This window comes from Melospiza melodia, chromosome 3 (assembly GCF_035770615.1).
Source record: "Melospiza melodia melodia isolate bMelMel2 chromosome 3, bMelMel2.pri, whole genome shotgun sequence".
Taxonomy (NCBI): Eukaryota; Metazoa; Chordata; class Aves; order Passeriformes; family Passerellidae; genus Melospiza; species Melospiza melodia.
The window spans coordinates 116,558,285-116,570,821 of NC_086196.1; the positions used below are offsets into that span (position 1 = coordinate 116,558,285).

General features: G+C 51.8%; 1 protein-coding gene across 1 annotated transcript; it reads left to right on the forward strand.

Moving 5' to 3' along the window:
* On the forward strand, nucleotides 1-9,958 carry LAMP5 (lysosomal associated membrane protein family member 5). The gene is made up of 6 exons (XM_063152844.1): nucleotides 1-277; nucleotides 522-694; nucleotides 873-1,004; nucleotides 1,080-1,185; nucleotides 2,525-2,713; nucleotides 8,831-9,958. The coding sequence occupies exons 1-6, from the start codon at nucleotides 238-240 to the stop codon at nucleotides 9,007-9,009; spliced, it is 819 nt and encodes a 272-aa protein (XP_063008914.1). The 5' UTR covers nucleotides 1-237; the 3' UTR covers nucleotides 9,010-9,958.
* The last annotated feature ends 2,579 nt before the right edge of the window (nucleotides 9,959-12,537 follow it).

Here is a 12,537-nt window from a genome sequence, read left to right on the forward strand (position 1 = left end):
CTCCATCAGCTCCGCCGGCATCTCCCCTCCTCCTCCCCGCACACCCACGCACTTTCCCCGTCCCTCCTCCTCGCCACTCCGCAGCAGAGTGCTTTTGCAGCCGGTGCGGCTCCTGAGGAAGGAGGTGTGCGGCTTTTTTCCCCTCTCCTTTTTAATTTTTTTTTTCTTTTCTCCGGAGCGGACCTTTTGGAGGAGCAGCTGCAGCAGCCGCGGCCACGCCGGGACCGAGCAGGGAGAATGGCCGGGGGGCTTCTCCCGGGGCTGCTTTTCATCTTGCGTGAGTACCTGAGTGGCGAGTCGCGGCACGGAGCCCTGTCGCGACCAGGCAGCCGCTGGCGCTGACCCGGCACCGGTCTCGCATTACCGCCGCCGGCTGCCACATCGCCTCCACCTGCTCAGTCGCGACAGGAGCGCCCCGTCGCGATAGAGTAGCTCGCTCCAGGGGGCTCGGGGCGGCGGGGGGTGTTGGGGTGAGCGGCAGAGGCTCGGGCTGCCGGCGCTCAGCCCCGCTGTGCCCGCAGACGCCGCGGCTCGCCTGGCCGCCGAGCAAGAAGTTGAAAACCTCTCCGGGCTCTCCCCTAACCCCGAGAAGGACATCTTCGTGGTGCGGGAAAACCGGACGACGTGTCTCATGGCCGAATTCGCCGCCAAGTTCATCGTCCCCTACGACGTGTGGGCCAGCAATTATGTGGATGTGAGTGGGGCCCGGGGGTCCGGGGCTCCAGCAGGACCGGGGATGGCAGGGGGCACACACACGCGCGCACAGCTGCCGCTACTTTCGGAAAGTCCTTTATTCCCTCCGAGGATTTTCAGCCGGGGCAGGGGTGGGGGGACTCGGGGGTCGCCCCGCTGAGCCCCGCTCCCTTTTGCAGCTGATCACGGAGCAAGCCGATATCCCGCTGTCGCGGGGCGCCGAGATGAAGGGCAAGTGCGGCACGAACGAGTCGGAGCTGGAGCTCTCGTGGCTGGACCAAGCGTACACCCTCAAACTCTCCTTCCTGAAGGTACGGGCACGCCGGGAGCGGGCCGGGGGCGCGGCGGCTCCGCGGGCTCCTCACCGGCCCTGTCTGTCTCGGCAGGAGGGGCACAACACGTCCCGGGGCCCCGAGGCGTCCTGGAAGCTCAGCCGGATCCAGTTCACGTACGACACCTCCGAGCGCACCTACTTCAAGGATGCCGTCAGCCGTAAGCGCCCGGGCTCGGGGATTCAGGGAGATCCCGGCGGGCGGGCGGGCGCGGGGAGCGCTCAGCGGGCTGCTCCTCAGTGGAGCTTAGGGAAAAAGAAAACCCCAAAGCCTCCCGACAAAGCCGAGACCTGCTGCCGGCTTTAAACCGCATGTTTAATATTTTCTTTCTCCGCTGTTTTTTTTTTCCCTTGTTTTTAATCACCGCAGTTGGCGGAGGAGGGAGAGCCCAGCTCTGCCCGTTTGCTGCGCTGTCCTGTGGGACCCAGGGCCCGAGGGGTGGGTCAGGGAGACACCTGGGCTGGAAAAGCTTGTCTCCTTTCCTGTGGGGACATTGTTTTTGAGGTTAATCCTGATGATGGTTGAATACGTGGGAAAGCAGCAGTTCCCCGAGATTGACATTAGTATCATACCCCCACACACCTCCGCACCCAGCAGCCTCCTTTTTTCTCACTGGATTTCCATTCTTTTGGTTTTCATTTTGTTTTTATTTCATTTCGGCTCAGAAATGTGTTCTATTGAATTGGAAAATGAAATATTGTCACTTGCAAATAGTTCTCTCCGCAATTTTCCAACTCCAGCGAATAGGGCGTTTAGAGTTGTTGCCATAAGACATGCTGGTTTTGGGGCTGTGTTCCCACTGTTTGAGTCCCCAGAGCACGGAGCCGGCCGTGCCGCATCAGCCCCTGCCCGTGTGAAGCCCTGATTGCCTTTTTGTGCTGCCGAGGGGAACAAAGGGCTGCAGAAAGCGGGAGGTGGAAAATACCCTTCATTCCACCTGGCTCAGCCGCAGCCGGCCTTCGCTTGCAAAACAAGCTCGGTGTGATGGGAACGTATTTTCTCTGGTTTGTACTTGGGTGCAACGGCCCCGTTGTGTGTTCAGGAAGGGCTCTGTGGCCTGTTGGTCCCCAATGGCACTGCCCCTTCCTACCTGGATTCAGAGCCCAAGTGCAGCCTCAGAAATGGGTGTTCCCCAAATGTGGGGAGCACAGCCCCAGTCCCGGGCTGCACCCCGAGTGTCTGTGAGCGGGCACCATGTCACGTTCGGGACTCCGGGCGCTGTGGCAGGAGCGGAGCTGGCGGCAGCAGGGCCAGCTCTGCGCTTTGTGGGGTAGCTCCGTGTGCTGGGGCCGTGTTCCGCTTGCGGGAGCCCATCCCGGTGTGTGAGCTGCCCTGGCTGTGCGGGGTGTCCCCCAAAAGCCGGGTCGCACCCCGGGAGGACCCTCAGGGGCAGCAGGCGCTGCTGCCGCATTGCGCCCCGGCCGTGTCCCGCCCGTTCGGTTCGTTGCCTCTGTTCCCCCACTCGGGGCCGGGCCTGACCCGTGTGTGTCCCTGGGCAGCCGGGAAGCACACGGCCTCCTCGCACCGGCTCTCGGCCCTGGTGACCCCTGCCGGGCGCTCCTACGAGTGCCAGGCACAGCAGACCATCGCCCTCGTCTCCAGCGACCACCAGAAGTCCGTGCAGCTCCTGCTGTCGGAAGTGCGGCTCCAGCCCTTCGACATTCCCGCGGATTTTGTCTTCAGTGAAGGTAAGGAGCAGGCAGAGGCACGTCCCGCATCCCCGAGGTGCTGATGGTGCCACGGCCTTTGGGGATGTTGCAATCTACTGAAGGAATTTGGGTCCCACCTTTTGCAGGGCCACTTTCCCCTCACTGCAGCCTGTTCCCAGTGTTCCCTGCACTCCCTCCAACCCATTCCTTGCCTCTGTGGTCCCCCAAAAGGCCTTAAAAATTCAGCCCCGCTGCCAAAACACGGGCCATCGTTGTATGTACGTTGTCTTCTGTAAGTACTCATAGAGTCAGATTGCCAGCAAGCCCCAGTGCAGCATCCCTGGGGAGCCCTGCAAGGCTGAGGTGTCTCCTCTGCAGCACAAAAATGCTTCAGCACAGCCCCAGGGGTTCCTTAGGGCTGCTGCACGCTGGGGAAGCTGGGGGCTGCAGTGGCAGGGTTTGCTGGGGGTGCACGTTCCTGGCTCCAGTTTGATTAATGCCCATGTGAGGGGGAAGGAAGCGAAACAGGGACCTCAGTGGCATCCCAACACACGGGATGCCATTCTGCTTCTGGGGTTCCTTAACATCCATGGTGGAGAAAAGAAAACCTGAGTTACAACATGCTCTTTGTATCAAAGGCTCGAGCACTGGAGCCTCCAGCAGTGCTGCTATGGGACAGGGTTCCTGCAGTCTCAGGTCCCTTTATCCCAAGGAACCCATGGTGCTCCCCCTTGGCTTTCCCATCAGGCTGCATGAGGCAGTGTAGCCATTCCTGGATTAGGGCAGACCAGTCCCATTTCACAGTGCTGCCTTAGCTAAAATCAGTTAAGCCTGTTATTGTAACCAGGTGCAAACAAAACGTGTAATGGCCAACTCTTTTAATAATGAGTTAGCAAATGGTGGTATTCAAGCCTAGCATTAAAACCGTGGAGCTTTATTATTTTGCATGTGGGAAATGTTTTGGAGCACAATGGAAGCCCAGCAGTGACTGCAGAGCTGAGTGGTTGCACTCACGACTCGCATCCTCTCACTGATGTTGTAAATTGGTGCTGCTGCATGTGCTGGCAGAGCTCTGCCTGCCTGAATTACTCACAGCAAGGCCAGTGTAATACTGAGTAGGCTTTATCCGTGGGCAGGGTGTTTTTGTATCAAAGTAGTACCACATTTTTCAGGAAAAAGTAGAACTTGATCGTTTGCTGTAATTTTTTTTGTCAGAGTAGCTTTACCCTCTTTTTCCTCCTGTGTATCCAGGATTCCTGCACTCAGGGTTGGGCTGGGCAGACCTTGGGGGCTGAGAACAGCGTGTTTCAAATATGCAAGGCTGTGTCTCTGTGTTACCAAACCTGTGAAGTCCTAGAGCTCCCAGTTAAAACAACCAAACCTTGGGCTCACTGCCAGAGGAACCTACCTGCTGTTTTCATTATATGCTCATTCCTGTCAGGCAGCAAATTTGTTTCTATTTTGTTTTCTGTTTTGTTGCTGTAGTTTGGTGGGCTTTTCTTTTTTCCAGCACACAAAGACATGATGTTTCTTTAGCAATCTTTAAACACATGGAGGGAATTCCTCCTCTGGAGGACAGCATGGCTTCTCTCTTTGTCAGGCTCAATGGGGTTTTCTGTAGTTGTTGCTCTCATTATTGAATTACACTCCTTTTTGTTGAATTCCACTGGAAGCTGAGCAGCAGAGGGCACCTGGAGGAGGGGTGGTCAGAGGGGCTGGGAGGTGATTTATCAATGGAGCTCTATCCAGGGCACTGCTGCTCTCCCAGTGCTGCGTTCCCTCCAGCCTCGGCACACACATGGCACAGCAGCATCCTTTGTGGGGTCTGGAAACCACTGCCAATCTCAAATTACAGTAATTAGCCTTCTCCTTTTTGCTTCATTAATTTCCCATTAGGTGAAATTCCTATTAATTATGAACAAGCTACAGAACATTTTAAAATATTTTGGAGGAGAGAAAGAGACCTGCTAGAGCGGAAGAATCACCAAGACACAGGAGGGTCGGGCCCCGTTTTCCACAAAGAAATGGGGGAAAGGTTTCTTCATTAGTCCTGACACTGTCCTGGCAGGGATAGGTTAAACAGCTTGTAGGGAATGATTGCATTGTCTTTGGTTTTTTTGAATGCTTAAATTCATGTGCTAGAGTATTTTTTTTTTTGAGATACTGCTTCCAACCTTCACAAGTCCACATTTATTTATTTATTTATTTAAGTTTTTATTTTTCAATAGAGAAGCAGCAGATTTTTTTTTCAATCAGACTTTGCTAATTTATTTTTTTATGATAGGGGAAAATGTGTGTACATTTTTCAGCTTAGAAGATGAGTAAAATGAGAGCTGGATCAAGAGGGTGGGAAAAGATTTAAACTGATGGAAGAACCCCAGAGAAAGTGTCAGCTCTTTTGATTTTATATCTAAAAATTCGAATATAAAGCAATATGATCAAAAATAGTAATACAAAGGGATACAACAGCTGATAATAAGGGACTGGGATCCTGGTGTGGCTCAGAGGGAGAGCTGCAGCCTCCCACTTGAGGGCCACATTTTCTCAAGGGTCCTTTGCTCCAAGGTATGCAGCCACTTTTTAAAATGCACCTGGTCCTTCTTTGTTTAATTTTTTAAGTGTTTACTTACAAGCTCCCATCTCAAAATGCCAACCCCTTGTCATGCCGGACACAGCTGGGCCGTTTCCCCCCTTGCGCCGGTCCCCCTTGTGCCGATGCTGGGGCCGGTGCTGGTGCGGGCGGGAGGGCGCGGTGCCTCCTGCCGGGCTGTTGGCCTGTGTGCTCTGCGGGAGGATTCTGGAGGGGGAAATGCGCTCTTAGGTGGTTTCACAGCCCCTGCTGGAACTGGGCGAGCGCTCACCATAGAAACCGTGGCAGTACGTGAGCCTGGGAGGAGGCGCAGCACAAAGGAGAGGAGGAAATGCCCCTCAGCACCTCCTTTGTGTCCCTCTGCGGTGGGTGTTGTGTGCAGGGAGCGGGGTTGGCACCGCCCTGCCAGGGCGTGACCCGGCCGTGTTTGGGGTGCAGCACAGCTCCCAGCACAGCCCCAGCTTCCTCCTTATTGCCAGGGACCGGCTTGCTTCCCTGGACCGAGGGTAACCCAGGAACTGGGAAATGCTGAGATCCTGGGACCTGGAGTGAAATACTGGGGAAATTTGACAGAAAGGGCTGTTTTCCTGCAGGGTCATTAATCTGAAATCGTAGCTGTTCCCAGTGCAGTGGTTCTCTGTTTGTCAAGCACCAACCTACCCATACTCAAGGGGGTTGAACATCCAAATTTGTCCAAACCCTTCTATCCTCCTGTTCCCTTTTGTCTGTTCCTGTGCTGATGGAGCAGGAATGATACCTGCTGCCTGCCTTGCCTCCCTGCTGTGTTGTGGACCTCAGTGCCTTTGCTTTGAATTCTTGGGGTGAAAAATGCTGTATAAATGTTAAAGTACCCTTTTATAAGTGTGCAAGTATTTTTATTTGTCATAAAATTATGTGGATTAATATGATATTAATGTTAAAATAGAGAATTCACCCTCCTAGCAGTCAGCACCCAGAGAGCCTCACTTCTGCTGCAGATGTGTTTGTGCTTTGCACTTCCCAGTGCCTCCATACTGCATCCCCCCATTCCCCCTGTAGTCTCCAAAGAGCCCAGGCTTTGGTGGTCTGCTCCAAAAGGAGAAAATGGATGTTTCTGGTGAGGAGCAGGTGTGGGTGGGGCATAGAGAGGTGCAGTGAGTGCAGCTGGATTTGGGGATGTGCTGCTGGACACTGACAGCTTTGCTTGCTGCTTTTTTTTTTTTTTTTTTCCTTTCTACTTTCTGTTGGCTTTCTTTTTTATTTTATTTTAATCCTCTTAAAAATAGTGTCAGGATAAAGAACTCTCTTCCTTGGTTGCTTGCAGGAGCTGACACCTTTTTGAGTCGTGACACAGACCCCTAAACACAGCCTGGCTTTCTGTGGCCCATGGATCTCTGGCCACGTCCTCTGGCGTGTTTTGTGCCCTGGCAAAATTTGGTGGAATTCAAATGTTACAAGTGGGGGCTTTAGAGCTGGGTCTGTTTTCTGCACTGGTGCTTTTAGCTTTGCTTTCTCCACTGGCTGCAGCCCCCACATCCAGCCTGTTCTCCTGGAGCGTTGCTGTTTGGGGAAAGGTGCAAGGAAAAGCTGGTGTGTGTTTGAGCACGGGGAATCCTCTCAGCTGGGCTTCCAGCAGCTCCTTTCCATCGTCTCTTGGTTTCAGCTAAGCCCCTTCCCCAGCAGGAGCCAGTGTCCAGCCAGAGTGCTCTGGTGCTGATGGGCAGCTCAGCACAGCCTGTCTGCAGCCATGGGGGGTGCACAGGAGCTCCTGGAGCTGGGGTCCTTCCATGGGAATGGTGCTGCTCCGTTCCTGTGGGGAGTGGGGCCCCACAGCACTGCCCCTGAGTGCCTTTTCCTGCAGTCAGCTCAGCCTGGCCTTGTGTCCCTGTGAGCTGCCCAGGCCTTAGCCTCCTAAACTGGGAACGATTCCACAGAGCACTAGAAACCCAATTCTGGGAGCTAAGTAACCATCAGGGTTTCTCCCCCCATTCTCCTCACTACAAACAAACAAAACCCCTGCATTGCAGCAATTGCTGAGTTGCCTGTGCCACAGTCCTGGTGATTAATCACTCCTCTGGTGAAACGGTGAGCAACTGGAACTGAAAAGGACATTCTTGTGTGTTAGACAACATTCCACTTTTGCTTTTTTTTGTTTTACCTAATTTGCAGCTTGAAATGTTTCCTGATGCCATTGCTGGCAGGAGGCTGTGCTCCAGGACGTGGTGGAGCTCCTGGAGGTGCCAGCACCGCTGGAGATGGGTCCCTGCTGTCACCTCCTGCCTGGGCCCGGGGCTCTCTGGGTTTCTCCTGCTCTTTGCCACATGCTGTTAGATTTGTGGAGCATTTGCTCTTCGTGGTTATTGCAGAGCTCTGCAATCAGCTGCCCGAGGAACCCATCTGGACAGTCTTTAGCAGGGGGGAAATTGTGGTGCCCTTTGTATTTGTTCATCTAACACACAGCTTTTCTATTTTCCCTTTTTTTCCCCTTTAAAGTTGTCATTGTTTCCAGCACATTTCTAATACAATGAAGACAGAGAATTGTCCTTCCTGTATCACGTACCCTTTTCCCTCCCCCAGAACTGGCATTTTTCTCCTTTTTAGCCTGGCAGCCCCATCTCAGCAGCATGGGCCCTGCCTGTCCATCAGCACGGAGAAGCAACAATCCTGTGGGGAAAGATGTGCATCCTGGTCCTGTCCCCCTGGCCTGCAGTAGACTCTGGAAGTGTAAGGGAGCTAAGCCAGGGTTACCAGTGTTCCTGACCCTAGTGGCCTTTCCAAGCTCAACAGAAAAGTATTTTCCAATTGTATCACTATTTTCTAGTGGTTTGTTAGGCTGTGGCAGAGACTCATCAGCCACAGACAAGCACTGGCAGGGCTCATGTTGCTTCTGCTGCTTCTTTGCTGTATTTGGTGGGCCGTGTGGGGTGCTGGGGTGCTGCTTGACACAGGCACATGTCTGTGCTCCGCCAGGGCTTGTTCTGTGTCCCTGGGGAGCTCACAGAGAGGGGCAGTGGTGCTGTTCCACTCTGCCAGCCTGCAGGTAGAAGGGCAATCTCTGGGTGATGTGCAGGGTGAGTCTGGTGCACAATTAAAGCCTTCCTGATGCTGAGGCCTCTCCAGACTCTCTGCCTGGATAAACAAAGCAGCTCTTGGGGCCCTCAGGAACCTCAGGCCTTGGCTGCCCTGTTCCCAACAAGGCCATCCGTGTGTGGCAGAGAGGGCTGGGCTTATGGGCATGGCAGTGTTTTTCCAGTGCGTGGGCTGCTTTGATAGATGTACCTCTCCCTGCATTGTGAGTGATTCCACTTTGCTCCAAGGCAATTGATTTTCTCCCCAGGGCTCTGCAGGCAGCTGCAGCCACTCCGTCCTGCATGGAGCCGTGACCGGGGAGCCACAGCTCACAGCGTCTCAGCCACATCCCTCTTCTCCCTGTTCCCCTGTTCCTTGCCCTGCAGTCTCAGCCACGTCCCTTTTCCCTCTTTCCCCTGTTCCTTCCCTGCAGTCTCAGCCACGTCCCTTTTCCCTCTTTCCCCTGTTCCTTGCCCTGCAGTCTCAGCCATGTCCCTTTCCCTGTTCCTTCCCTGCAGAGCACAAGTGCCCGGTGGACCAGCAGGAGCAGCTGGAGGAAACGCTGCCCCTGATCCTGGGGCTGATCCTGGGGCTGATGATCGTGGTCACCCTGGGCATCTACCACATCCACCACAAGCTGACAGCCAGCCAGGTGCAGATCCCTCGGGACAGATCTCAGTACAAACACATGGGCTAGGAGCAGCACCGAGACGCGCGGGCACTGATCAGGTAGAAAAAGCAAAAGCACTTTTTTTTCTGGGGGGCAAGGGATAGTATTCACAGCACCTCATCCTGGGCATTTCATGGAGACACCCAGGCTAAGGCTTGGCTTTAGCACAGCCTCTGGAAGGACAGTCAGTGTCTGTAGGTGGTTTGAATACCTTCTTCAAGCAGCTGGGCTGATCATCTGGAACAGAAATGCTTCACATGTCAGAGTTTCACACTGGGAGCACAACTAGCTTTCTTGTTTTATTTTTTTTTTTCCCTTTTCCCCATCCCCAGAGATTCTTACCTCCCCCTGCGTCACCTTTGGAGCATTCAGCCCTCCACGTTCCTGTCCATGCAGGAAGCAGGGCTGGGAGACAGAGCCATTGCACAGGGCTCATTCGGGCCCTCTGGTGATGGGACTCAAACCACATCCCCAAGTTTGCACTCATATTAAGGAAAGCATGGAGGCAAACGCAGGTGTGCTTTGGGGAAAAAAAGTAATGAATTCAAGGTCAGTAACTCCAGTGGAGCAGATCACAGCTGTGGAGCTGACCCCACACCTGAGACTGGGTGAAGAAGGTTTGTTTTTGCTTCTTGAGCCACATCTGAAGTAAACTTAGAAAAAAAAAAAAAAAAGAAAAACAGTATTGATACACAAATTATAAAGTGCCGTGCTACTGCAAGTCAACTGAGAAATGCTTCTGGCTGGGCATCCTGCACGTATTGTGATTGTGGTTGAGATGTTACATTGCTACCTGCAACTGATAACTTTCACAACAAAACAAAAATAAAGAGAAAAAGAAAACAGTAATGTTAAAGTCACTATGCAGATTATTCAGGTATAATCTAATGTAACAGAAAAAGTATAAGGGAACCCTTGAAATCTATCCTTAAATGTAGACGATTTTTAAAATGAATTAAAACATGTACATACATAATGCTTGATTTGCCTTCTTAATTTGAAATGATGTAATGCTGTGTGCTCACTCCACGGTACCAATGGAACCAGAACACAAATCTGAGTGGATGGCACGTGTAGGATTTTTTTCCAGCAGTGGTTGTGCTGCAGATGGCTTGGTGAAGACACCATGGTGGTTCAGTGTTCTCTGATTTGTTGGTTGTCCCTAATTTTCTTCTATCTTTTGGTTGTTTTTCCATTGTGTTGTGTGGGCAATGATGTGTTTTATTCTGATATAGTCCAATTCCCACTGAGCCCTCTGACTCCCCTTGGCTCCAGTGTTATCTCAGCAGGAGTTAGGCCAGGCCTTGTGTCAATTTAGGGTGTGGAAAACACTAACTTGTTCTTAAACTGATTTAATTCAGAGGCCTGATTGTTTTCTTTCAGCTTAAAACTCAATCAGAAATAGTAATTTCAATGTTGGAAAAAGGTAAGAGAAGAAACTTAACTGTTCTTTAACGCTGTAGTCTCCTCCAAAATGTATGGGTTTTTTGATGAAGGTGGATGCAGCATAAGCCTTCCTTTAGTCCTGCCTCATTCCTGGTCTCATTTCTGTGTTATGCTCAGCTGTTTTCTCATTTGGATGTAAAAAGCAAAATTATGGCACTAACAATGATAGTGGCTTTGCCCTTTTCCTTTAGAACTGCACTGAAAGGGTCCTGGGTGAGCTTTAGACTGACCAAGTGCCACTGCCTACAAGAAGCTGGTAATTAAAAAAGAAAAGAAAAGGTTCATTTAGAGGCAGTTAGAAAAAGCCAGAGGTAGCAGGAGGGTGAATAAAAGGATTAAAGGTTCATCCTTAATAGAGAGGAGCTTTGTCCTGCCTCACCCTTGTCTGCCCTGGGGCCAGACAGGCTCTCCCAGCCGGCTCCCATCAGCCTGGCACATCTGCCACTGTGACCTCCCAAAGAACAGGCAAACACAAAAAAGGAAGCCAACAGCTGAGCTGCAGACGCCAGAGCAGCCCCTCCTCCACTGCCATGTGTCTCCTGGAGAGGCCGTTCTGGCCAGGGGCTGTGGGAGAGATGGGAGAATGCCCCCTGGAGCCCTCCCAGTCACTGAGAGGGCAGCCCCACCTGGCTGCCTTCCTCCCTGAGAAGGGGGAGTTCGTGGAGCTGCCTGGGCTGCTCGGTGTGCCTGCAGCAGAGGCAGTGGCTGGGGACACCGTGCCCAGGCTGCTCTGGGGCAGCTGTGCCCTGGCCAGGTGGTGGCAGTCCCTTGCTGTGCCTCCTCCTGTGAGCGCTGGACAGGGAGCTGCTCCCAAACATCTGTGTGGATGTGAGATGGACAAAGGCTGGTTGTGCTGGCCTCTGTGACCTGCCCTTAATGCACTGACCCTGACAGGAACTCACAGGGACTGGCCCCAGAGCCCTGCGGTGGTGGCAGTGGCCACTGGATGGGGACACTGCCCAAAAGCTGAAGCTGCTCCTGTGCCTGCCTGAAGGGCTTCTGCTGCTTCTCCTGGCACATGAGGGCTTCCCTTAGGAAGCACCTGCCTTCACCTTCAGGGGGTGAGTGTGTCTGTAAGCTATTGGGAACACAGGAATGCAATAATTAATTTCTTGATTTTCTGAACTAACAGAAAATATTTTTTGGTTGAACTGAAATGGTTTTGCTTTTTGGGAAGAAAGGAAAAAGAAACAATAATTTAATGTCAGGGACAGTTTGTGTCCCAGACTGATGCATCTTGGTTGAAAAAAAATGTTATTTAAGCTCTTGGATGAAAACCTTTTAAAATATTTTCATTCTCCCCATCCTTTTGTTCACATTTAGTAAAATTGATCTGAATTCTCCATTGCTTTAAGCTTTTCAAGCCTATTTATAAAAAATTATTTATGAGAGAGATTATGTCCAACTTTCCTCCTGCCTGTCAAACTGCAGCAGCATCTTCAGGATGGCAGCACTTTGTTGTGATAATAATTTAGTATTTAGCTTTCATTTATTGATGGCTTTTTATGGGTGAGCTGCAAATGGAAAGCTTTGCTTTCTAGATGTTTATGAACACAGCAGCAGAAGGTGGATAAATATACCTTATCACCCTCCTGAGCTCTGCAAGGACCTGTAATAATTAGGCACTTACTAAAGCAGCTGCTAATGACTTACAGAGTACTTGTGATTAGAACTTTAATTATAAATTATTGCTCTATTGCTGAGGAGGGGGCTGACATAGCCAGGAAATGTCCTGGCCTCTGCTCCCACGTGAGGAGTATTTGGGAGTAGTTTTAGAAGTGTGAGCTCAGAAACAGCCACCATTCCCTAGTGACAGGTGGCAATCATTTCACTGGAGTATCAGCCTCAGCTTCTGAGGGAATGGATGCTCTTCACATCCTTATTTGTTTGTTTTTAGGTGATGGCATTACATTTTTAAATGTATTTGGAAGTATTTACTGATGTCAGAAACCAAAAGTAATAGAAATCCTCACCTGTAAGACTGGGAGGTAGCAAATAACATTGTGGATTCATCAGCTGACTGGTGCTGCTGGGGAAACTGGGAACAACTGTAGGTGTGAGAGACCAACAGCTGGGAGCTAAAACTGGGGCTGTGTAATCAGGGATTAT

Bases quoted from the DNA above. Each gene is read 5' to 3' on its own strand.
- LAMP5 (XM_063152844.1), top strand. From the start codon at position 238: ATGGCCGGGGGGCTTCTCCCGGGGCTGCTTTTCATCTTGC. The intron at 278-521 runs GTGAGTACCTGA...CTGTGCCCGCAG, and splicing joins GGGGCTGCTTTTCATCTTGC to ACGCCGCGGCTCGCCTGGCC. The intron at 695-872 runs GTGAGTGGGGCC...TCCCTTTTGCAG, and splicing joins GGGCCAGCAATTATGTGGAT to CTGATCACGGAGCAAGCCGA.